The 26,103-nt window shown below is 53.6% G+C and overlaps 1 protein-coding gene across 7 annotated transcripts in view; it reads right to left on the bottom strand.

Annotated features, from left to right (window-relative positions):
* The window catches only part of SSBP3 (single stranded DNA binding protein 3), a 162,829-nt gene that overhangs the window by 27,942 nt on the left and 108,784 nt on the right, over window positions 1–26,103 (bottom strand). For all 7 annotated transcript variants that reach the window (XM_059923182.1, XM_059923209.1, XM_059923201.1 and 4 more), the window contains exon 5: window positions 21,039–21,128. In XM_059923182.1, the coding sequence (XP_059779165.1) occupies window positions 21,039–21,128 (90 nt within the window). The remainder of the gene's footprint in view (window positions 1–21,038; window positions 21,129–26,103) is intronic.

Genomic DNA, 26,103 nt, shown 5'->3' on the forward strand with positions numbered 1-26,103 from the left:
TAATTTTTAAAAAAGAATAGAAAATATTGGACAGCCTTGTGTGTTTTAAGGCAGATACTTTTCATTGATCTCTGTTTATAAACATACGTGTGTGTGTGTGTACTGGGTCACTCCATCAAAGGTATTTTCTGAGCTTCCCTGGTGGCGCAGTGGTTAAGAATCTGCCTGCTAATGCAGGGGACGCGGGTTCGAGCCCTGGTCTGGGAAGATCCCACATGCCACGGAGCAACTGGGCCCGTGAGCCACAACTACTGAGCCTGCGCGTCTGGAGCCTGTGCTCCGCAACAAGAGAGGCCGCGATAGTGAGAGGCCCGCGCATCGCGATGAAGAGTGGTCCCCACTTGCCGCAACTAGAGGAAGCCCTCGCACAGAAACGAAGACCAACATAGCCAAAATAAATAAATAATAATTTTTTAAAAAATGTATTTTCTACTGCGGGTCACAGTCAAAAAGCATGAAAATCCAGTCGGGGAAGTGCCCTGCTGCCCACTCGGGAGGAGAAGTGGGTTGCAGCCATTGTTGCAACACTGGGGGCTGTGCTGCTACCCTTGGAAATTGAGAAAAATTCAAAATACGCGTGGGGGATGAGTGTGGTTTCATTAAGAGAGGGAGAAGGGCTCTTTGAGAGACCCAGGCAGGGTTTTCTTCCTCAGCCTCCTCCCTCGAAGCCAGGCTGCCCAGCCTGCTGCTGGCTCAGGAACCAAAGCCCAGAGCTGGGAGCGGGCGGAGGGGTGGGCTCGGGCCGGCGGGCATGGAGACAGAGAGAGGTGTGCAGAGAGAGGCGAGGGGGCCATGCCCAGGACAGGCCTGGAGCTTCTCGGCCAAGTGAGGGGCTGCTCACTTCCCAAAAGCTCCGCGGAGCAGATGTTCCCCTACCTGCCACGCTACTAATTTCAACAAGTGTGTGTCTTTCTAGCGGCTGCCAGCAACGGCATGGTTTGTTACCATGAGCAATTTTCTTAATTAACAGACATTAATTAGCCATTTAGCAATTTTGCAAGCATTTGTTTAGCGGCTTTCCTAAACATGAATACCACTGTGATAATGGCACTGATTAGAGGGTCCCCTAATTAACAGTACAGGGAAGGAAAATTGAAATCACATAAATTAAAAAGGGAGGGGAAGCTAATGAAGGCGGGACATATTTGCACCTGCAAGTCTTTTGTACCGTGAAACTTGGGTGCAATGTAAACAAAATAAGATAATTTGAAGCCAACCCCCCAAAAAAGGAAAATGAAAAGAATGGAGGAGGAGGGTTCAAGGGTGAGGTCCAGTCTCCAAGAGGGGCAAAGGCCTTCTGTCAGGTCCTCAGCTCTTGGCAGGAAGGAGTGCCTCCTCCCTCCCAATCCTTCGCTGCTCTCCCTGGTAACATCGTGACCCTCAGGGCCAGCAGTGTGGCTCGGGCAGGTCCCTCACACCTGTGCACCCCGGCAGCCAGGGGAGGTCAAGAGCAGCTGACTCGCTGAGTGATCAGAGAAAAAGTAAGTAAAGCCCCTCAGACAGCCACAGACAGGGGCCTCAGTCAAAGCAGTCCTTGCTAAAGGCCAGCACTCAAACCCGAGTTTTGTCATTCCAAGCTGCCCCTTGGCCCTGCATTCCGGCTGCCTGGACCCCCCGGAGGTCCAGAGGGCAGGGCTGGTGTGTGTGCTTCACCTCTGCACCTCCCCCAGAAGCTCTCTGCAGGACCCTGCTGCCTGGGCCCTGATGAGTGGACAGGGAACAACTTGGCGTCCATGCCACTGCTTCAAGACAAATGACAAGGAATAGCAGTAAGTGAGTGTGGCTGGTCAGTGAGGCCCTAGCCCAGCAACTTCCTTGTCCTGGGGGGAGCCGTGGGGAGCAGGCTGATAAGCCCTGAGAGGGGGCAGTGGTTCTGAAGTCTCTCCTCTGACTTGGAGCTGGGGTTTGGAGTGCCGAGGACACGAGAACCCTAGCCCAGGCCAGCCAGTCACCCAGAGAGAAAAGCCCACGACAGTCTGGACACAGGCGAAGATACAGCTCAGCATTCACCTTCCCAGGGCATGAAGCTCCTCTCCCAGGCCCAGTCAGGCTGCCCAGGCTCTGCTTATATACCTCCCAGCATGGCCCCCGGCACTACTGGGAACGTCACAGCCAGAAAGCTTTTATTCCACGGAGCCAGAAGCCCACCTTTGCCAATGGGTCACCCACATCCTCCCAAATCTCCATCCTCTGTATCTCTGCTACCCCCACTCAGCCTGACAGCTCTCCGTCACTATATCTGTGTCCGGGTTCTGTCCCTGAGACTGGGTGCAACAGCACAGGGAGGGCCCTGCACACTTGGCTTGTTCTCAGCAGCTGAGAACGGGGCTCCACGGTGGGAAAATGTTTGCTCGTGTAAAGATGACGACGGACGTGTCGCCCATCTCCATGAGGAGGTATGGCATCTGCTGCCCTGTGCTTTATTAAACCACAAAAACGTGTTCTTCTCTTTCTAGTCTGCATTCTCAACAAGAGACTGACAGGTAGGTTTAGAGAAAACAGACCTTTAGTCTTTTCAACTTGTTACCCACTCGAGCAAAAGGCTATGTAGGAGGCAGACCAAAAAAAAAAAAAAAAAAAAAAAAGAACTTGTTTTAAGATTCTGACCTTTGTTGGGATGTTGTTGGCTTTTCTCTTCCCCAGATGCTGCACAGATCTGGCAGGCAGGTGGAGAGGACGGAGGTGGAAGGTGAGAGAGGGCGGGAGTCTTAAAGCTGATAATACTGAGTGTTCTCACACAGGACAACTCTCCCCCGGCTCCCACCTGCCCTCACCCCGCCAGTGGGGCCTTCCTGGCTTCTATTTGCTGAAAGCTTTAGAAGAACCCAAAATAGGTGCATCTGGAAGCCTGCTTGGCCAGGATGACCCTCTGCATCCAGCTCCATTTAGACCATCTTCCTCACAGACCTTGGAGGCTTTCCATCCTAGGTGCTGCCCAATCAACCCTCCTGACATGCCAGAGAGATGGATACGGGCAGACATCTGAGGTGAGCAGAATATAGGGCTGGACCAGGCTGGGGGTCCCACCAGAAGCTTGGGGAGAACCACACCTGCCCAGCAGTCACCTGTTTGTTGGCGGCCCTGAAAGATCATCACTTCTTCCAATGCTCTTCGTTCATCGGGGCGGGGGGGGGGGGGGGGAGGCGCAGGACAGAGGTGTGATTTGTCCAAGGCCACAGAGATGAAGCTGGCGGCTGAGCCACCTGAGCCACATCACCTAACTCCAGCCCAGGGCTCGCTCTCTTCATATCATCATGTCCCCATCCATGCAGACAAAGCAGCAGGCTTTGGAAAGAACTGGGTTCAAATCCTGACTCTGCCACTGACTGCACTTCTCTCATCAGTAAAATGGGAACAATTACAGTAATAATAATGAAGCCACACCTGCCACACAGTACAGATGGCCTTCACTTGCATCAGCTCATGTCATCTCAACTCCTCACTGGCAGGGCTCTTAATTGCTCCATTTTATAGCCACAGAACTGAGGCTCAGCAAGGCGAAGCCACTTGCCTTGGATTACAAAGCTATTAAGTGGTGGGTCCAGGCTGATTCTAGAGTCCTGGGCCGCCTAGCTGGTCCACCATTCTACGAGCCCGTGAGCAGTGCTCCTAGAGGCTGAAGGACTTGTGGGTGCATCCAGCCACTCACCCACATACATATCCTGGGTACTGACCTCCCATGCGTCTGGCCAGCCCATGCTGGGGTGAGGGAGGGTCACAGAAGTGCACTGGACTCGTCTTGGCCCTGGAAGCTCCCAGGCTAGCTGGGGAGAAGGATGAGGACACAGTGACAAACAGGCTGGAGTGCTGGTTTAAACTGCCACGGGTTACAAGAGAAGGCGACAAGTAAACCAAGGCCCAGGGAGGCCACAGAATGGAGGCCAACAGGGAGAAGGGATGAGAACTGGGGACCCCTGGCGGGTCAGAACTCTTTCCATCGTACAGTACTGCCTCCATGGGGTGACGGCAAGGAGACCTGTGCCGAAGGGACACCCCAACTTGGAAAATCCCTGCCACTGAATCTGGGAACAGGAAGGTGACTTGCCCACTTCCTGTCTGGGCCTCGTTCTGCCCCAGACCCTGTTAATGGACTTGCCATTCCCCTCAGATGTTACGGAAATACGTTAACTCCCGCACTTCCTTATTCTTTGTCCTGCCACTTTGGCACTGGGTGGGAGCCTCCGAGAGCCACTTAGGCAGGGCCCGGGGAGGCTCTGCTGTGGACCATTCCACTAAAACCCTAGACGCTGACAGTTGAGTGAAAGTGCCTTTGCCATCATCGACATGGTGGGGAGCAGAGTACAACAGATCCAAGGTCTCTGCAGAAAAGCACCTCAGAACCGTCAGCAGGACCCACCTATGCACACCCCCCGCCCCCCGAAGCTATCCTTGAGAGATGCGCTTGTGCACGATGGGGAAAGCTTCCTCGCATCCATCCCAGCTCCTCCAGGACATGCTGTGAGTCCAGTTTCCTCATAAGGAAAATGGGATATTCTACAGGTATTGCAGGGAGGTGGTACAGCTGACGGTGCTAGGCATAGGTCCCCAAGCTTCCACAGTCCCCACGCCTGATGCTCCAGAGCCACTCACAGCCCATTTACAGGGAAAGCGAGAGCTAGACATACTCTGTGGGATCGCCCTCCTCAGCCTGTTGAAAGCCCACGCATCCTCCTTTGCGAAGCCTGGCCTATTCTACCCAGCCAGGTGCACTCCAAACGTGCGGCATCCTCTTTGGACATCCTGCCTTATTTGTGGATGCCACGTGGGCTCCTCCAGGGCAGTGACAGTCCCCATGTGGACGTCCAGGGCAGGGCCCGAGCTGAGCAGTGAGGCGTGGCCAGCAGGCGGACCCCTCAGCCATGGTCAGCCAGCCCCTGGGTGGGCACATCTAACACTTTTGGGTTCAAGGAACCAGGAGGAAACGTTAGTAACAACAGGAATGACCACGCTGGTCTTCTGAGCTAAAGACTCTTGGGAATGAGGGAGGACAGTACCATAAAATTAAAAACCAAATAAAAAAGAAAATCTGTATTAAATTTTTTTTTTTTAAAGGAGAAAGGTAATAAAAGCTATGTGCTAAGTTTAGTATTTCCAAAACTCACGGCTCCTTCGCCAAATGCCACCCCATACTCCCCAAAGCTGCCTTCAACCTGCCTGGACATCATGGACTCTCAGAGAAACAGAGATGAGACTGAGTCCCACGTTTTCTGTGTGCAGAGGTGGGCCAGTGGGGAGAACTCGGCTGTCAGAGCCCAAGGCACTGGGGCTGGAGTCCTGCCTGACAGCCCCGGGCATGGGGCTGCTCCTCTGTAAGGAGCGAGGAATCCAGGTGACACTCTCCTTGCAGAAAAGCTGTGACAGTGCTCTGGGAACAGCTGAACACCCCGTCATTACCATCAAGGCCAAATCTGCCTTTAGTCAGAAGGCCTTTGGGGAAAGGGGACTTGAAGTTTTAGGTTGCCAAGAAACAAAACGCTCCACACATCCCTGTTCCCCTCACCCCCCGACTCCTGGCGATACTGGCCAGTGGTGTGGCAAGAATGCAGGGGTGGGTTTCATCAACTGGCAGCGGGAGACAGATGACCTGCATTACTGGTGGCCTGTGCAATCTGCCCGTTGGGCGTGTCACTGTAACTGAGTGAATATAAAATTACATTAATTATACACATGGCAACAGGCGTGCAACAGACAATCCAATTTGCTCCTTGGACACGAATGCTGACAGGAAATGCCATAAGCCCATTCTGGGGAGAGGGCCAAGGTGTGCCCGTGTGCCACCGACATCCCAAATCTGTCAACACGGTGTGCCTCCACCCATAGCCTCCCTGTGGCAGGAGGCTGACCACCTGGAGGGGTGATGGAGGGAGGGCTTTAAACCCCCTCCCTCTGACACGCAGCTCGTCTCAGAAAAAGTTATTTCTTCATTTCGATCCATGGGAACGAACTTGGCAGTGACTTGGACAGTTGCCTTCCTATCCTGCTTTTATCTGTCCCCTACGGGGAAGAGGCATCTTTATGTGTGTACGTGGCAGTAGAGGCTGGCGACAGAGCTGAAGTTACCAACTCAAGGCTAGAGGGGGCTGAGCTGGGCCACACCCAACCGTGGAGCAATGGCCGGGCTGCAGCACAGCCCTGAGAGCTCACAGTCAGGGGGCTGCCGGCCTCCGGGAGATGAGCCCACAGCAATCACGGCCCTCCGTGGGCACCAGGTAAGGGGGGTAGGTCTGGCAAGTGGTGGTAGCCCATCTTCCTGGAATGGTGGGGAAGTTGCCAGTGAGAGGAGCAGGACAGTATACGACGTGTCTCCCTTGGAGTCACCTCTGCATAACCTCAGGAATCCTCACAGCTTCCGAGGTCCACTCTGTGCAAGGATCAGTGAAAGACTCATTGATTTCCGGCTGAGCAAACGCCCCGGCTGACCTCCCCTCCTCCCCGTGCCTCTCTGAGGAGCCAGGACAGTGCTGGGCAGGTGGCGAGGGCGAGAGGTCTGTGCACTTGTGAATCTGGCTTCCCGGGACGGGCTGCCAGGACACCCCACAGGAGGCACTCAGATCATGTTTTACTCCAGAGGTCCCATGGAGACAGAGACGCAGAATCAGCAGGCGACGGTTTTCAAAACAAAGGGAGGAAACATGGCAAATGAAAGTACAGGCGGCGTCCAAGACCTAACCAGAGCCCCCCCCCCACCCAGTGCTGCTCCCTGACTCTGCCTCAGCCCCGCGCACAGACGGGAAAGCCAAGCCCCAGGGACGTGGGCTCACTGGTCCCACGTCCTGGCTTGGCGCCCTGCACCACACCCAGCGTGGAGGCTGGGGTCAGCAGCCGCGCGAGGACCCCAAGAGCACGGCCACCACTGTGGCTGAGCTACAGGAAAAGTCTACAACCTATGGCTCAGGGCCAAATCTGGCCTGTCACCTGCTTTTTAAATAAAGTTTTATTGGAACACAGCTATGCTCATTTGTGTACCGTCTGAGACTGCTTTCATGCTGTATCAGTACAGTTGAGCAGTTGTGACAGAGATCAGATGGCCCACAAAGCCTGAAATATTTACTATCCAGCCCTTCACAGAAGAAGTTTGCTGACCCTTGAGTTTAGTAATGGTTTTCAAGACTGAAGAGGGAAAAAATTGGAGTCTTTTTAAATTCTCAAGGAAAAGCAAAACAGTGCTAGATCTACTTTCTGATTTTAACTTCAAAAATTAACCCCATTTTACAAAGGAGAACACTGAAGTCCAGTGACATTACAGCATTATTTACCAGAGCCAGGATCTATCCCACTGATGACAAGAGAATGAGTGCCCGGATCCGGGGTCAGCAAACCTGAGTTCTGGTTCCCCCACCAACATGCCATGTGACCAATCTCTGAGCCCCGGTTTTCTGGGCCATTGGTCTTAAACAAAATGATCTTTCATTACTATAACACAATAACCAGCATTCATGACCAGTTGTTTGGTCCCAGAGCATCTCCTTGCTCACCATCTTCCCTGCGTTCATTCTTGCCACAATGCTGGGGGACACACTCTTCCCTCGCTCGCCAGCACAAAACATTCTGGGGGCTTGATTCCAACCCTGAATTCTTTCAGCAGGTTCGTGCTGTTTGACCCTCGCCTATGCAGTGAATTCAGAAGAATTCTCTAGGGTTATCTCAGGAAAGGGCTCTATCTACCTTGAAAGGCTGTGCTTAAGGTGGGGGAGGGGCAAGGGGGGGCGACTGTGCTTCCAGCCGCTGCTGCTAAACCCTTGAGGCCTCCCTGCTGAAGATTCTTTGTATGTGCCTGTGTCCACAGAACTCAGCACTCTTTCCAGGGACACAGGAAAAAGCATTAATACGCAGAACTTATGGGCAGAACCCACGTCCACCTGGCAGTGCACCCAGCCACTGGGTCCCAGCACCCTGGGCTGAGTGTGCGCTAAGCGCTGGAGACACAAAAATAAGCAGTACTCTGGCCTTCCCTGAAAGAGTCCCAGGCAGTGTGGAGAGAGCAAGGTGTAACTGTGACCAGAGCAGCATTCCAACAGAGGCAGGTACCAGGTGTGCGATTACAGAACCATCACATTGCGTAGGCAGGGCGTGGAAGGATGAACAGGCGTCCTCTGGCAGAGCAGAAATGAAAGGGGCTTCTGGGCTGAGATCGGCATCTGTGTGGCAGAGGCAAGAGTGGGCGTGGTGCTGGGGTGGGGCCTCATGCACAAGATGGTGACCCTGGGGCTGGGACCTTCAGGCTGAGGAGTGGGGTCATTTACCTTTGGGAGCTCATGCAAGGGAGTGGTGATCAGACCTATGTCTTGGGAAGCACACATCCATTCCATTCCTCTCCAAAGATGTTTCTGTGCCCTTCCCCGAGTTAGAAATAAAGACCTGTGGCCACTGGAAAACAGTGAGTTCACAACTGGGGTGCTAATTCCCATCTCTTGCTAACTACACATGGAGTGTTTACCTGCTTCCCCACTAAGCCACACTCCAGCCCTGAACAGCCAGCCCTCTTTAATGCTGGCGAGGGTTTCCGAGACCCAGTCCCAGCCATGTGGGTTTCTGGCCGACATCCCGATAGCACACTCTCTCCTCCCAGACGTCTACTGGTTGCAGTAGAGACCGGCTCTGTGGGTAAGTGGGAGAGGCAGAGACACACCCAGGATCCAGAACCATGCCAATCCTGCAGAACACAGGGAGGACACGCCTACCTTGCCAAGAGAACCAAATCTCCCCCCGACCCAACAAAAGACTGCCTTTCGCTCTGAAAGTGGACAGGGCTGCAAAGACGCATCCCGCTCCTGCCCGCCAGCCTCCACGCCACCTCTCGCCAACACTCAGGCTCCACTGTTAATCACGGCAGCACAGTGAAGGCGAGGTGCATGTTAAAAAGGCACTGCCTCGTCTGCCCAGAGAATTCTTGCTCTACTTTTAGCTCTCCGGGCACATGCGTGCACACAGCCTTCCTGCCCTACCCCCTTATGCCCAGACAGGCGATCCAAAAGGTACAGATTCGTCATACCAACTAGGGCAGGGAGACCAAGGCTGTGGAAGCTATAAATCCAGATGCCAGAATTCAACCCCAACTGTCCACTGGGCAGAAGAGGGCTGAGAAGGAAAGAGGAAAGTTGGCCAAGGTTCCCCCTTTAGTTTTGTGGCTTCCAGGATGACTGGGTGGTTTCTCGTGCCTCTTCTCCCCTGAGAAGCTTGGGGAATGGACCAAGATCTCGTCTTCCTTCCTCGGCTAAGGAGAAGCAACAGGATGGGGTGAGGGAAAGAACCAGGACACCAGGGAGAGACGGGCTGAGGAAGCCCGCCGACTGTCACCCAGGCAGTGGGCTATGAAACCTGGAGAACCTCAGTGGCAACACGAGGGGCAGCCATGTGGAAGAGCTCCAGATTCATGGGCCAGGGGCACGTCTGCAGTCCCCTCCCAAACTCCCTAACCTCGCCTGTAACACAGGCCACCCCACCTCCCCACAGAGAGCCACAGATACCGAGCGTCCAGTACTTAGTCCCGTGCTGGGGACCAGCCCTCACCACAGGGCAGCTGCCGATACACAGAGCTGTGCTCAGATCCTCCCCGCCCCAAGGAATCCTTCAGGAAGCCCCTCTTTCCCTGACTAAACCTTCCTATTACCCTACTCCCAGGGAGCTGCCCCCTTGCCCACTAACATGTAACCCGTCCGAATCTAAGCTAGTCTCAGGCTGGACTCATGGCCCTCACCAACCCCACCTGATGTGGGGTGCTCTTCAGCCAACTCCACAAAAGCCAACTGGTCCTCGAAGTGCTCCATTACTTCTTCTGCCCCCAAAGCCCTTGATGCCCCCAGAGGACAGGGCCTGGGTTTCTTCTGTTTACCACTGCACCTCCCATGTCTACTCCTTCTAACGTTACATTTTTCTGATGGGCAGACTGAGGCCCAGAAAGATAAAGGCACTGCCCCAGAACAGACTGCAAGTCTCCAAACTCTTAGACCCTTTCCATAACTCCAGAATAAGTCTCTCGGGGTCAGATATTATAATTAATCTGGGGAAGAGGCACTTAATCAGATTCACATTCTGGGTGTACATTTTTTTACCTTGAAGCAAGAATGGGACAAGACTTTTGTCAAAGTCTTCTTGAATAAAAATGACCTGAGACTGAAGAGGCTTCAAGAAGGGGAGGGGAGAATTCTGCAATCTGCAGAAGAGGCCCTGCAGACGTGCTGGGCAGGGCAGGGCTGGGTCTGAGAGCAAAAGCTCTGGCCCTTGTCCCAGGGACCAAGAGCTGGTTCAACAACGGGGTGAGGGTAGTAGGGGCTAGATCACAAAGAGGTCTGGATGCCTTAAAAAGAGCCTGGACTTTATTCTTTTAACGAAGGGACACCACTGACAAGAAGAAGACCACCTGACGGAGGGGATGAGCCACTCCACTGACCTGCAGTGAGCCCAGGCTGGAGTCTGCCACGTGGACCAGGAACAGCTGGAGCCAGGGACTGCCTTGCCTCCCAGCCCTGGGAGCCCAGCAGGGCCAGGCGGAGAGCTGTCCCTCCTGGATGTGCGCGGAAGGAACGGATGGCCCAGAAACCAGCCCCTGGGAAGAAGCCCTTGTGCAGACACCTGATCTGCCTTTCATTCTGAACACATTCCCAAACTCGGAGCTGGTGAAGCAGGTAGAGCTGTTCCTGTTTCACAGGTGGGGAAACTGAAACTCCAGTGATGCCCAGGTGAGTCACTAGTGACAGAACTCAGGAGTACAGTCAGCCCTCCATATCCATGGAGGCAGAACCCAACGATAGGGAGGCAGACTGCACTTGGCCATTTGATATAAGGGACTCGAGCATCCACAGACTTTGGTATCGGTGAGGGGTACTGGAACCAATCTCTCCGTGGATACCGAGGGACAACAGTAGAAGCAAAGACCCAGCCCCCTGGTGGGAGAGCTGACAGTAACTCACAATAGCAAGCTCACCCTGATGAGCTTGGCAGGAACAGAGTCAGAGGCTTTTGGACATACAACCTGCTTCCCTGCTTCCACCTCCCCTGTCAGCTCCTGTCGGTGGACAAGGGACAAGAAGTCAAGGTGGCAGGGCCCAAGGGGACAGCCACGTGGGCAGGGTTAAGTAAGGTGACATGTCAGAGGGCCAAATAAGACCCGGTGCTTAGCAGGTGCCAAAAGCATCAGTCTAACCGAAGGGTTAAGCACTAAAAAGCCAATCAATCTCGAGAATACCCCGAACCTCTCCCACACTTTACTGCCACCAAGGCTGTAACTGAGCCCGAGATTCCTTATGGAAAAAGGAGAAAACTCACGGCGACCCTTGCTCTTGGTTGAGCTGAAGACCTACCTCCATCCTGGCCTCTAGCTCGCAGAAAAGAACAGCCCAGGACACCCGTGCTTGTGTCCACAACACAGGACCCAGAGTGTTTACCCGCACCAGGCAGGGCTTCACAGGCATCATTTCGTGGTGTCTTCATATCTGCCCCAAGAGGTAGGGGGTATCTTCACCCCAAACTGTCAGGTGAAGCAGCTGAGGTTCAGAGAGCTTAATGGACTTTCCCAAGGCAACCAATGTGCCAACCCAGGCTGAATGACCCCAGGGCTGTCAGGAAGCACGTTTAGAGAGGGTGAAGGAGGGATGGGACACACAGGGGGCAGATGAGCTAACAGGCAAGTGGGAGCTCCAGGGGCCCAGCCGCTGGGCTTCTGACCATTGGTCAACACTGGGTCACGTTTCCACGGCAGCAATAAACCATCACTGAACACGAGTATACGTGCATGTGTATAGGCCATCCTCACCAGCGCTCTGAAAAGGAAGCACTGCAACATGCTGAATGACTGCTTCCCAGCACAGCCCAGGAGATCAGTGCCTAGAGAGCTCGGATAACCCGCCCAGAACACGTCACCAGGAGTGGCAGTGGGCTGTCTTGCTCCAAAGCCCCTGCTCACAGCCACTGAGCATTGACAACCCTCTTTGGCCAGGCCTCTCCTGCAGCTGGGTGCCCTCTGCTCCCCTCCACTGCAGACACAGCTGAAGTGGTGTCCCCAGGGTCAGGGAGCCCCTTGGAGAGCCCAGCACGGAACTGACACTTCATGAAAGCCATGGCCCCACCCGTGCTCTTAAAAAGTCTAATCCCACCCTTTTGGTCTTAGCAAGAGATGGGGCTTCCTGGAACCTAGGGGTGGGCCTAGGCCAGAGGCTTCACTGATTCCAAGGCCTTCGTTTAAGGGAAGGAGCTTGTCAGGGAAAGGTCAGCTGGGGGGTTAATCTAGGCAGAAACAGGACATGAACCCAAAATCCACACTATGGGTCTCCTGCTATGTCCCCAGCTCTTAGAAGAGCACCTAAGCAAGATGAGAGAAAGCCCTCTGACCACCCGGTCTGGGCCCAAGGCCCTGGGCCCAGCCCAGACTCCTCAAAGGGCACTTTCCTTTCAGGGCAGCACGATCTTATTCAGGGGGTCTATCTCAATCCACGTAATGCCAAGGTGTGTTAATTCCAGGATTCCGCTGGAATTCCCTTCCTCAAACCTCTTCTGCTACAGGGCTGAGAAATTTGATCTTTATTTTTTTTTAAAGGAAAAAACATCTCAGCATGATTTGTAGAGAAGGGAGCAGGAGCCGAGGAGGGTCTACCCCACCCCCTGCCCCCCACCCATGAGAGGTGGGGAAATCTTCTGGGGGAATGGAGGCACCCATGGCAGAGCAGCTCTCCAGCACAGGGGGAGAAATTCAATTCTAAGAGAAACCCAGGTCCAAAGGGGAGAAGGATAAACCAGCCCAAGCTCTTAACAAACCAGAGGTGAAGGCGCTGCTGACACCAATCCTCTGGCATCAGATCCATAAAAGTCAGAGATTCGGGAGTTGGTTTAGAGCTCAAGAGAAGAGGCCCAGAGCGGGGGTCATGGCCCCTGGGGTCTCCCAGGGTGGGAAGAGCAGCAGCTGAGCACAGCCCCCGGGCCTCCCACACGTCTGAGGGTCCCTCCGGAGCCGCTCCCCGGCCTCTCCCTGGAGAGGGATTGGAGCCAGGACGGGTCGGGGGCAGCAGGGGCGGGCGGCAGGGGCAGGCGGCAGGGCCGGCTGCAGCCCACGCGTTCCCGGGTGTGGGGTTGGCTCCACGACAGGGGGCGGTCGAGGCCTGAGGAGCCGCTGGGTGCTTTGTTACTGAGCAAACCTCCCAGGCACTGACTGCTGATGCATAGCTAACAGGGTGGCAGACACTGATTTATGTTCAACTTTCCATTTCATCAGCGAGAGTGGAGTTCACATTTTGGGGAGGGGGAGGCGGCCTGCGTGTGCAGACACAAACATGCCCACGCGTGCACTCAGGCACAAGCACCGGTCACGGTGGCAACTTTTTTTTACCCTTTTTAGGAAGGAGGGCGAGGGGGTGAGGCAGCCTGGCACGTCAGGAGTAACCTTTTGTCCACGGTTGCTAGGAGCCCTGGCCGGTCATCTGCCGCTGGGCAGACGTTAGGCACCAGGCTGGTTGCCGGGCGGGGCGGGAGCACAGACTGACCTTTGTGGAGGTAGTGTTGGCAAGAAAGGAAGTCTTTTTTTCCCCCTCTCCTGCCCTGGCCTTTCCGCACAGGCCGGGTGAACATGGGGCGAGGTCTGCGTGTGGGTCCACGGCAGGGAAGGGAGGAACAGCCCAGTGCACAATGCTTCAGAGTGGCAGGGGTTCATAAAGGCCTCTTGGGCACCCCTCACTAGAGTGATGAGCAAACTAAGGTCCAGAGAGGGGAGGGTGGCCCCCCAAGGACACACAGCAGTTTAGCAGCAGCGGGGCTGGACTCAAAGCAGGCGTCCAACTCCCAGGGCAGGGGTCTTCAGGCTTAAAGGCTGCCCCTGGCTTCATCTCAGTAACGGGAGGGGCGTGGGGGGGGGGGGGGCGTTCCGCTGCTTCTGGCAGCAAGTCAGCTTGGAAGAGGCGGGGGCTCGGGTGGGAACAACAAGCACTCCCACCTCCAGCCGTGGCCCAGGGCCCAGCATTTGCAGTGCCCCGCCTCCGCTCTAATCCTTCTCAGCAGGGGTGACCCTGCCTTCTGTCAGTCAGGAGGCAGACAGCAGGGCGAGGGGCGGGGACGAGGGGGTACTTCTGTCCCCCGGAGGACCCGGCGTGCTCACCCCGGACACAGCTCCTCTGTCCTCTCCCACAGACCAGTGCACCTATCAGACCCCCTCCGCCCACAGGGAAGCAGACAGGGCAAGGGGCTGGGGTCGGAGAGCCGGCCCAGGAAGGGGAGGAATCTGCTCCCCAGCAGACAGGGAGTTCATCAAGAAGCCCTGAACCCCACCACCCCGCCCAGGCCTGTCTTCCCTGAGCAGCACTCTGGCCAACTTGAGCCGCGCTTTCCTCATCCAGACCGTGGGAATGCTAGCAGCTCTCAGGCCTACCTAACAGGCAAATGAGATCACAGAGGGGGCACCTTCGCTGATCCGGAGGACGTTCCACCAGCAACTATGAGAGGGCTTCGGCCAGTTCCACTTTAGGACCTGGGAGCACGGCTGGGGAGGCCAGGAAGGGCTAGCCTGGGAGGCCACGAGACCACATACGGGGTCTCGTCCCCTGCAGAGGGAAGGCTCCAACAGGGTAGGAGGTACCGGAGACTCAGCAAGAGGCTGACTCTCAGCCCCACACCTGCCTCCTGCTCTGGCCTCACCCCGCGCCTCAGTCCAAAGCAGGCCTCCTCCTGGCCCTGCTCCCCGCGCCCCCCGCCCCAGCTAAAACATCCAGCGCGGGGGTCACCCGTCGGGGGCAGGGGGCACCAGCCACCGCACTCAGTCATCACTCCAGCTCAGGCCTGGCCACCTCCCATGGGGACCACAGCCTGGGCTTCACACCTCCACGCTGGCCAGCCTGCCATGAGCCCAGCCCCTCCAGGCCACTGGTGCTCTTCCTGGGACCATTATCACTCCCCTTCTTAGGGACCTTCCACGGCTCCCCTCTGTCTTTAAGTTCAAGTCCTTCGTGTGTCTGTCCGGACCTCCTGCCATTCCAAACTTGCCCTTTCACATCCACGCCCAGGCACAATGGCCCCTCCGTGTAATCACCTCTGCCTCCTTCACCAGACAGTCTGTGTGAGCCACTGAGGGCAGGTTCCCTGGCTGCCTCCTTAGTCTGCAGTGCTCAGCACGGCTGGGTGGCTGGGAGGTCGCTGAGCCCTTAGAGACCATGTCTGGCCGATGAGTTAACAACAAGCCCGGGCCAGGCCTCACATGGTTCTAGCCTCAGATTCACCAGCTGTCCAGTGGGGATCTGGGCCCTCACCCCTCAAGTCCTCCCTAGTAGCAGGCTTTGAAAGCCACAAAAACAAGGTGGTTTAATTCTTCCCAAGTCTCCCCTAGTCCCAGACTTGCCCTCATCAGCACAGAGTAGTCCTTCCTGTTGCAGCAGCTTTCTGGCAGGAAGAATGTCAGCTCACTCTGCTGCTGCCTGCTTCCCGCTGGACAGGAAGGCAGGAAACGGCCCAGCTCTTGCGAACTGCCCGAGCTGCTGCTGCCGGCATGTTCTCATTTGCTGGGCTTTGATCTTCCCTGGAAACACATCACCCCACCCCAAGGCTCACAGTCCTCAAGGCTCTCTGCTGGGCATCTAGTCTCTGCTTGGTTACCACCAGTGTCAAGGAGCTCACTACTTCATCGTTAAATTAGCAGGTGGTAGAAATGTCTTCCCTACAAAGACTTCAAGTGGTCTCCCTCTCTTTTTCTCAGAAGGATCTGCGATCTACGGGCTGACCTCACAGAGGCAGGGCTGAATATCTTATACATGGCAGAACTTCAGATACTTCAAGTCAGTCATCAGAACCCTCCTGAGGCTGCTTCTCTCCCAGAGAAACCCCAGCTACTCCAGTGGGAGATAAGCAGAGAAGTGTATCATATAATCTCAATAGCAAAGGACCAAGGTCATGTGTACCTCTCTCCCTCTTATTTCTGGATCATTTCTCTGCTTCCTGGGCTATACACATCATTTGTTTCTTCTTCTCTCTCCCCCCTGTAACTGACGGGGAGGGGTTCTCTGGGGCAGACCTCAACCTCCTTCAAAGGTGGGTGGGCTGGGCCAGCAGAAATGAGGACTCACTGGAACGGGGGACATGTCAAGCCCTACATGTCCCCCACCGTGGCGGAAAGTATCTGGGCATGTTCAGAGCAGGACGGGCTGAGCTTGGCAAAGGGAGCTGGGTCCCCCAGGGCTGTCTTTTCCAGAGAAGGCACAGTCTGTAGACCTATGACTTCTGCTGGCATTTGAATGGAAACATTGGCTACTTTTTTTTTTTTTTTAATTATTTATTTATTTTTGGCTGTGTTGGGTCTTCATTTCTGTGCGAGGACTTTCTCTAGTTGTGGCAAGCGGGGGCCACTCTTCATCGCGGTGCGCGGGCCTCTCACTATCGCGGCCTCTCTTGTTGCGGAGCACAGGCTACAGACGCGCAGACTCAGTAGCTGTGGCTCACGGGCCCAGTTGCTCCGCGGCATGTGGGATCTTCCCAGACCAGGGCTCGAACCTGTGTCCCCTGCATTGGCAGGCAGATTCTCAACCACTGCGCCACCAGGGAAGCCCTGGCTACTTTTAAGAGAAGATGGCTAGAGTTTCTCCTTCTCCTTCCATTATTTTTCCCCCCTTTTCTCTTGTTCTCTATTCTCTCTTCTTCTCCTAGACAATCAGACATGTATCTACATTAGGACCCTGACTGCTGTGGAAGAACACGAGGATCAGGAACCAGGAAGCTGGGTTTAGGCTCTGATTCCAGCCCTCGGTTGATAACTTTGGGCAGGTCATTCACCTTTCTGAGTCTCACTTTCCCAATCAGCCATGCCTCCTCTGCAGAAACGCTGTGATCAGAATGAAAGCAGGCTGCATGTCTAAAAACACTTCATAACTGAAAACAATTATTGGAATTTAAAACAAAACAAGAACAAAAACAGCCTGTACCCAATGCTCCCTTCTCCGTGACCCCCTGCCCTCCTGCAGTTCTCCAGCTCTGGACCTAGAAATCCTCATTGGACGGCGCCTCCCTTCAAACCACCTTAGGGCCAAGGAGCTGGGGACCCACCCAGACCAGTAGGCCTGGCCAAAGCCAAGCTGAGTTTGCCAGATGTGCAGCCCAACTGACTTCAGCTGCGTGAAAAAAAAATGCCACTGCTTGATTATGTAAAATCCATCTGGATCCAAAGCAGAAAATCCAAGTGGGAAGGGCCCTCAGAGACCATATGGTCCACCCTGCTTTGTCTACTGCTGAAGAAACTGGGGCCCAGAGATGGGGAGCAACTTGCCCAAGGTCACTCAGCAAGTACATGGACAAGCAGGGGGCTAGAACACATGTCCTCAGGCTCCAGAACTCCAAGTCCTTCCCCACTCTCCACACCACCACCCCTGGACCCGCCTAGCCTGGTCAGAATGCTGGACCTAGAGCTTGGGGGCCGGTTGGGCTCCACTCCTAGTAACACGAGCAACACAAACTCAGTTCAAACATTTCCTGGGTCCCCAGTGCACACCAGGTGCTGGGGATGCCAAGATTGAGGCGGTCTTTTTGTAAGGAACACTAAGAATTAGAATGTCCTTGCTACGGTCTCCCATGACCCATAGAACCCCACAATATTCCCCAATAGAGAGGTGTGGTTAGGTCAGGTCCCAAACCATCACCCCGTCAGCCCTCAGCTTGCTTCCAAACACATCTCATGCCACAGGACCACGGGCACTGTCCACCTCGGAAACCCCAACACCGAATAAGGAAGAGCAAACAGATGGGACCTAATGTGAAGATGGCCAAACCTTCTGACCCCAAGTGGAGCCTCACAGCCTGACAGTCAGAGGCCTGAGGCAGGAAGTCCTCTGTGTTGCTTTCTAAGGGGCCAGGAGTGGGGGTGAAAAGCTGGTCCCTCACACCCACCTTGGAGTCCTCAACTAAATTTAGCACCAACTAGGGTTGGAGTCCTGACCAGAAAACCAGGCTGGCCACCTTGGGGCAGGGTTTGGCCAAAGCTGGATCAGCCAACCCAGGCTGGCTCCTTGGTGCAAAGCCCCTCCTGCAGCAGAGCTGCCTGCCAGGCCGTGACCAAGTAGGGGAAGAAGTGCAATTGTTGGCAGGAGATAAAACCATGATACCATCTCTATTTCCCTTCTAATATCAGAGTGGCCGCCTGCAAGGTGCGCGAGGGTCAGGGCCGGCAATCAATAGCTAATACTCCTGTTGGGAGCCGGCCTGCTCCGGAAATGGGCAGCCACTACCTCCTTCCAGAGAGATATCCTTTCCCTGCAACAGTGACCCAGCCCGAGCAGTTCAGCACCCTGACCAGGAAGGACCTCATCCACCTTCATCTGACTGATGGAGAAATGATGCCCCTTGGGGTGGGAGTAGGGGTAGGGGTCTAGCCAAAGTCACTCAGGAAGCAGAGAGGCTGGGACACAGCCCCCTGCTCAATGATCCAGCAAGCTCTTGATGGTTCACCCTAACTGGGGATCAGAGAAGACCTCAAGTCAAGAGGGTGGGTCCAGGAACTTCCCTGGCGGACCAGTGGTTAAGAATCCGCCTTCTAATGCAGGGGATACAGGTTTGATCCCAGGTTGGAGAACTAAGAACCCACATGCCGCGCGGCAACTAAGCCCGCGCGCCACAACTACTGAGCCTGTGTGCCACAACTAGAGAGCCTGTGCGTGCCGCAACCACTGAGCCCACATGCTGTGGAGCCCACGCGCCACAACTAGAGAAGCCCACACCCCACAGCGATGAGCCCGCACGCCGCAACAGAAGATCCTGCAGGCTGCAATGAAGATCCCACGTGCTGCAACTGAGACCCGACACAGCCAAATAAATAAATATTTTTTTTTAAAAAAAGGGGGCGGATCCGAAAGTTACCTCTGTCTGATGGTAGCTGGTAGTGGCTTAATAAGGACAGGAATCAGTCTGGGCTTTCTGACCACACACCCCTGAATGTCACATGGGAGGGCCTAAGAAGTATGTCTGGAATTAGGCCTTAACCATGGACAATTGTACCAAAACAGGAAGTTGGGAGCTGCCCACATATCAGGCAGACCTCTCCTTGCCCCAGACTCAGGCCAAAGAAGACGACGACGGCCTATTTAAAAAAAATACAGCTGGCTGTTGTCCACCTCTCCTGCCACAGTGGCCTGCACTGGGCACCCAGATGCCAGCAAGCAGCCTCAAGAGGGATGCGCACAGGTGGAGCCTGGTACCTGGGTGAGCTCTGCCCACTAGGCAGGAAAGCCACATCCGCACTGTGTCAAGGGCAGCCATGGCATCACTGGTGAGGATATGTGAGCCTGCGAAAGAAGTCCCAACCAGAGAGAACACCACAGGAAAGACCACCAGCTGGGTGCAGAACACCCGTCTGCGGTGGCCAGGAAGGCGGCTGCCCCTTGGCATGGATGACCCTCTCAGGCAGTAGCCCCTTGGGTTTCTCCTCTGGGGAAAAGGGAGAAGCCTGTCAGGCTCCTGTCTCTCTTGGGTTCATGGGTTTCCAAGGCTTTGAACATCTCACTCTCTCTTCGAAGTCTGGCCCCTCTACCCAATGTCTGTGGCCTTACCCCAAGCCTCACCCGAGGCAATGCCTGGTCTGGTCCAACCTGAAGCCTATACACCCATTTCCATCCCTGGGACAAGGTCCCAGTGTGGACCATATGCTAGGAATACATATAGACACATGCATGGCCATCCAGTGCCTTGAGTTTCCATCCCTAAATCCCTCTCACTCCTCTCACCGCCATCTTGGTAGGCGACCTGCTGTTTCTGTTGGGGAACACCCATACTTCACTAATTCCCTTTCTTGGCTGGTAAGCAGCATGTCCTAACCCTCCTCTCCTGGGAGTTAACATCAACCATAATGTGAGACCTTGCAAAGCAGAAGTGTCTTCCAGGTCACCTCCTGTCCTGGGAGGAAGTCATGTTAACATCCCCTAGAGGTGCCTGTCCCATTTTCACTAAGATACCTCCAGCGCCAGGGAGACCCTGCCTCCTGTGGCCCACGGCTCACGGTGAGATGCACACGGCGCGAAATTCTGGCTGTCACCAAGCCAAAGGCTCCTCAGACTTTGCCTCACTGGTCCCAGTTTTGATTTCATGAGCTACACAGAGAAATCTCTGCCTTCTCTTCTAGACAACAACTCTTTCCATACTCTTATCTGGAAGAGCTAACCTTTCAAAAGGTGTGGGGAACTCAGGCAGATTCTCAAACCCGGCCACAGACAGGTTGGAAAGAATGTCACACTCAAGAGCTTCATCATAAAAGTTCCTTCCGGCCCCAGACGCCGATCTCTCTCTGACGGCCTTTCCCAGTCTCAGTCTGGTTTAAATCCAACGAGTTCCCGGAGGGGACAGCAGAGATGGAGGAGGAGGCGGGGTGAGGGTGAGGCAGGTGCACCCACCCCAGCAAATCAGAAAGCCATCTCCCCACACCCCGCACCCAGACAGCCCAACAAGGTGTCTTTCAGAGAAGACCAGGCTCTCAACCCACATGAGAGCTGCTCCTGCCTTGGCGGGCAGAGCACGGGCACAGATGCTTGTGGGACGCCGTCTGTGATCACACTCGGAAAAAATCAAGTGGTTAACCAGAGGGAAAGGATTCCCAGACCTGCCAGGATGGTGGGTTTTTTGTTTTTTTTAGATTACGCCTAAGGTTTGTAGTTTTTGGACAGGCAAAGTAAACAGTGACAACGACAGCAGCAACAAAACAGAAACAAAGAACAGTTTACTTGTTTAAAAAAGAAAAAAAAGCCTTTTGTTAAAAGACAGCTCTACACGGACTTGGAAGCAGCCCGCCGCAGCCCTGACCAGGGGTGGGCTGTGTCGTGAGTGCGAAGCTGGTGTGAAGAAAACAAACTCCGGCAGAAGTGACACAGCACATGCAGGAGGGTGTCTGCTCTCCGTCTTTCTTTTCTCCCCTCCTCGGTTTTTGGAAGGGGTGGAGAGAGGGATAGGATGGGAAGGGTCTGAACCAGCATAAAGCAACTGCATTTAGACCATGGCAAACTGAGCTACCACTTACTTCTCTCTCTCTCCCTCCCTCCCGCCTGCCCGGGGCCTGGTCTGGAGTGAAAGGAGCAAAGGATGGAGGGCCCAGCACGTACCTGAAAGAAACCTGGCGGGATGGGGCCTCCCGGCATCCCATCGTTGGGGGGAATGTTGCCAAGCACGGGGCTCGGGGCGGCGGCTGCGCTCTGTGGGGAAGAGAAGGTGGAAAGTGAGAGGCCGCACCCACATCGAGAGATGGGGAGTTCCCACCCCCACCCCACCCACCCACATCCTCCACAGACCGCCCGCCCCCCCCCCCCCGCCAAACACCACCTTCCCAGGTGTGTCACTCAGTGGGCGAGGGATGAACTCTCTGAGCCTCCATTTCCTCATCTCTAAAATGGGAGGACAATGCCCACCACGTGCACACACGCTGCCGAGCAGCAGTAGCTGTTATTGACCAAGGATGCCCTGGCTTCCCCCTCGGCTGCTTTACGAAGCTCCTTCAGGGCAGGCGAGGTGCTTCATAAATGCCTGTGCCCTCTCCAAGAGGCTGGCATGTTGTACAGAGGAGAAGATCAATAAATACGCACGACTTAGTGAATAAACAGACAGCCCAGCTGGGAAACGTCCCCAGAGAGGGTGGGGGCAGACAGGCATGTTTCTGGCACCGTCTGGGTCCTGGGTGCCGTAGATGGGGTAGGCTGCACGATGGGGAGACTGTCGTTACTTTTCCTTTTAAATGCTTGCTATTCTGGCATTTACCTGGTACATCTGCCTCAACAAATGCCTCCCGGGGTGAACAGACGTTGCTCTTCCCAGCCTGGCCTCCTTCCAGACAATCTGTGTCCCACCTGTTCACGTGGCCGGCATGTCTGTGCCTGGCCCTGTGCTCACATGGGAGGGTGAGGCTGATCAGGAAGCCCCAGGCCTGACTGGCCCACCTGGGCCCTGCTCCTCCCCACCGACTCTACACCTCCCAGGGGCTCCTCCTGCAGGAAACCCACTTCCAACCTCGAATGTTCCCACACCCCACCAGGACTGAGCCTCTGAATCACCAATCATCTCCCAGGGGTCTGACTGGTTCTCTGGGACGAGAGTGAGCCCCTTGGGGTCAGGAAACAAAACGAATGCAGCCTGCCATCAACACCTTGAAGGAGTCACTTCTCTTGTCCCTTCCTCAGCCAGAAAACAGGACCCAGAACGCCTAACTTCCAACTTGGGTGGAAGGGAATAAGGGAATGTGTGAATCCCCCAAACACACTGCATGCAGCAAGAAAACAGACAGCCCCGGGAATCAATACATTGGGGTTCAAGCACTGTTGCCTGTACTAGCAAGGGACGACGATGGCAAGCCACTCAGCCCTTCTGCACTCGTTTCGTGTCACTGTGGTCCTGCCTGCTCATAAGGGTTGGGGAGGATTAAGCAATGGGATGGGCTGTGTTTTGTAAACCAGGAAAGCTGGTAATGTGGAAGCAAAGAGGATTCAGCAGGCCCACAGTGGCTGTTTTAACAGACCCCAGGTAAAAAACAGGGTGGGATGGGGCTGGCTACTCCGGCCCAACCTTTCAAAATGATCCTGCGTACAGAAAAGCAACACTCCCTGTAAAGAGATTCTGCCAACTATCCTGTAATGTGTTACGAACACCCCAGAACACCAGGATCAGGTCTTCCCCTTCCCACCTCCTCAGCTTGGAGGAGAAGCCACACCTACCCAGGCCGAGCCCCTGCCCCAGGACTATCCAGGATGAGGGTCGTCTGGGGGAATATGCCAGGTTATCCATTAGCTGCATTGTTTGTTTGTGGTTGGTGGTTCTGTGAAAATGCAACTTTTCATGATTTACAGCCAACGACTACTCCTCAGCAGCAGAAGCAGAAGAGTTTTTTTTTTTTAAATAGGGGGAGGTAAACATCCTCCTATATTTTCTTCAAGTTCTTTCAGAGATCGGTTTTACGTTTAACTCTTTAATCCTTCAGGAACTTATTTTGGTAAAGAATACGGATTTTACTCCTCAGTCAGTTGGCTCAGTACAATTTTTCCCACTCATTTGAAAGCAGAGACAAAAATTCTTACACAGGCATGGGTCTGTTTCTGAGCTTTTAAAATTCTGTCCATTCTAATGAACAGAGTTTTACAATGTATTTTATTATCTCCTTCAATTCTTTAGTGGAAGTTTTCTTGTTTATTTTTATTTACTTATCCCCCCAAACTTCCTATTGTTTATAAAAGTCATCTTCCTACCAAAAGAAAAGAGTTCTTATATATATAAAAATTTGGAGGAGAACTGACACCTTTCCCAAACAGAGGCAGGATGTGATCCTCCCAGGATGTGATCTTTCTCCAATTATTCACATCTTTGTTGAAGTCACCAGTCAAGCATGGTGACTGGACCAATGGCAATGATCAGAAAGGCGGGTGAGTGTAGGCGATACATCTGGGAAAACCAAAACCCTCTCTTGCCCTGACTAAATGTTTTGTTCGGCAAATGTGGCACTGACTTGTTCTCAGGGTGAGGATGGAGAAGATGGAGCTCCTGACAACAGTGTGAGAAGGATGGAGTGGATGGCCCAACCCTGGGCGGGGTGGATGGCGGGGGCCATCTGGCATGATGCTCAGAAACGAGCAGGGTATTTTCACACCACCTCTCCCTGAACCCCCAGGCGGCCTTCTGAGGCAGACATAAGAACCCCGACTTTACAGATAAGAAAACAAATATCTATATGGAGAGCAGGCTGAAGGAGGCCTTTTTCTACTTGTCCTCCTGAGAGTCCACATCTACTCTTCCTCAGCCTTCAGCTCAAAAACTATGCTTTGTTTTTAAAGAAAGATCTGGAAAGCTTCAGCAACTCAGTTCTTTAAATTACCATTTATCGTTTAATATAAAACACTTGCCTATTATAAAACATAGCAAAGTAAACAGAAAATTAGTCACTGTATTTTGTTAAATAATGTCATAAGCACTTGTCCCCCTCTCGTTAAATGGCCAAAGAAAACATGATTTTTCAATGAGCCTAATATCATTATTCAACCAATTTAATTAACAGGGCATTGCATTCGTGTTTGCTAACTTAGTAGGTACAAAATCTTATCTCTTTGATCTCTTTGGTATTTTGACTTAATCTTTTGGATCACTAACCTTTTGAAACGGTTTACACTGGCCATTTAGTAAAACAAATGGCAAATCATTCATGTCCTTTGCTATTTAGTTATTTGACTTTTTTCCTTAGTGATATATAAGAGCTCTTTATATATTAAGGATATAACATATGGATATCTTAACAATTTTTTAAAAACCTCTTAAATGAAAACTTGAACCTGGGCTCATGACTTACTAGGCTCCCTCACGCCAAGATCTCATTTTCCTACGAAATCAGGAGTGAGCCCGTGGTCCTTTGAATGTCAGGGCTGGAATAACCATGGTTCTAGTAAATGGATAGTATAATTCATTGACATCTGGGTGGAGAATGGACTTTTGCTATCCTCCAATGAAAGGAAGCTCATGTTAATGGTGACTCAAGTGTCAGGAAGCTGAGGAGATAACTTATCCTTATCCTCTAAAGGCTCTTCCAGCTGTAAAATTAAGTAGCTCTGCAGTGCTTAACCCTGTGTCCTAGAGTATGACAATCATTGCTATTCTTTGATTTTGAAGTGAACATGTGCTCCTAATGGAAAACTTTCAAAAGAGCAGAAAAGGACAAAGAACAGAATGAAAGCAGCAACCAGTGTCATAGGGTGACAAAAGGGTTAAGAAATAATTCTTGCACATAAAACCCAATCCAAGGGCCCCCCCTCCACATCCATCAACATGACACTGCCCTCACCCCACTCCTCAACAGCAGGGGCTGTTTTACCCATCTCTAAGACCCAGAACAATGTGAGGCATACAGCAGGTGTTCAATAAATGATTACAACTTTTTATTAGTCAAAGACCGGCTCAAACCTGGCCATCTGAAGCCAGGCTTTTCCGGATTGCTAGGAATTGGCCTCTCCCTGCAGTTTCCAACTTGGAGTTAGAACTCCATTAAAGCACTCAGCAAAGCGTCTCATGTGAGTTTTCTCTAAAAACACAAAACCCAAACCCCGTGACATTCACTGAGGCCTACACATCGGGGCTGCGGTAGGTGCCCAGGATGGAACTCCCCACTGGAGCAGGGGAGGAAGGAGTCAGAAGCCAGAGACCACCTGCGTGGGCTCGGGTCCTGGCTGGGAGCCCGTGGGCAAGTCCCTTCTCTCTCTGGGCCTCAGTCTTTCCACGTGTCGGATGGTGGAATTAGAGAAGGTGACCTCTAGGGCTCTTCTTCCAAGGTGCTCTCCCCAGCCCAGTCCATACACCCAGGGTGGGCAGGGACTGGAAACTGCAGCTCCTGCATGAACAGGAAGACCCTGAATTTCAACTCTTCTCCGTTCATTATAAAACACTCAGAGGTCAAAACTTAAAAACCGCCTAGAAACCTATTGTTACCGAAGCCTGCAGATAACAGCTGATGACACTTGGGCTCTCCCCTGCACCAACCGCACCCCCTAGCAGCCCCCCTCACCAATCTTTACCCATATATACATACGTGCATACATGGACTAAAAAAAGCAGAATCAAATAGGGCACGCAGTTTGGTAACTCAGGCATTTTTTAAAAACTAACTAAAATTCTTTTCTAAATAGAAAACAGGCCTTGCACTGAGCGGTGTGGCCCACTCCAGCCAGCTGCCTCCTCCAAGCCTCCGGGATACTGTCCACTTGGAAAGCCTGAGGTGCCTTCAGACATCTGCCTGAAGCTGTGAAAATTCTCCTCCCTGTAAAGTATTTTATTTTTGTTCACAGCCAGGGAGACTTCCAAGGAGGGCTCATCCTACAACTTTCTCCCTAAAGAGTAGGGTTTCTTTATGATCCCAGGGCGGTTACACAGCCACCGGGGCTTAGGGGTTCCCTGCAGCCCCTCAGCCTTGTTTGTGTGCTCCAGACACACGTCAGCTGGTTTCACACATGCCACTCCACCTACAGGCCTCCTCTGCCATCCAAATATGGTTGTCAATAGTGAGGGGAGATCCAGACACCTCCCCTGGAGGTGTGCGCCAGCCAGAATAAGCACATTCTCCCCCCACCCACCCTTCCCCCCCGTAGAGATGCAGGGCTCAAACCTGGGGCCTCGGGATCTGAGCTACTGGGAGGAGGCTTGAAAGCT

The sequence above is a fragment of the Balaenoptera ricei genome, chromosome 1 (assembly GCF_028023285.1).
Source record: "Balaenoptera ricei isolate mBalRic1 chromosome 1, mBalRic1.hap2, whole genome shotgun sequence".
Lineage (NCBI taxonomy): Eukaryota > Metazoa > Chordata > Mammalia > Artiodactyla > Balaenopteridae > Balaenoptera > Balaenoptera ricei.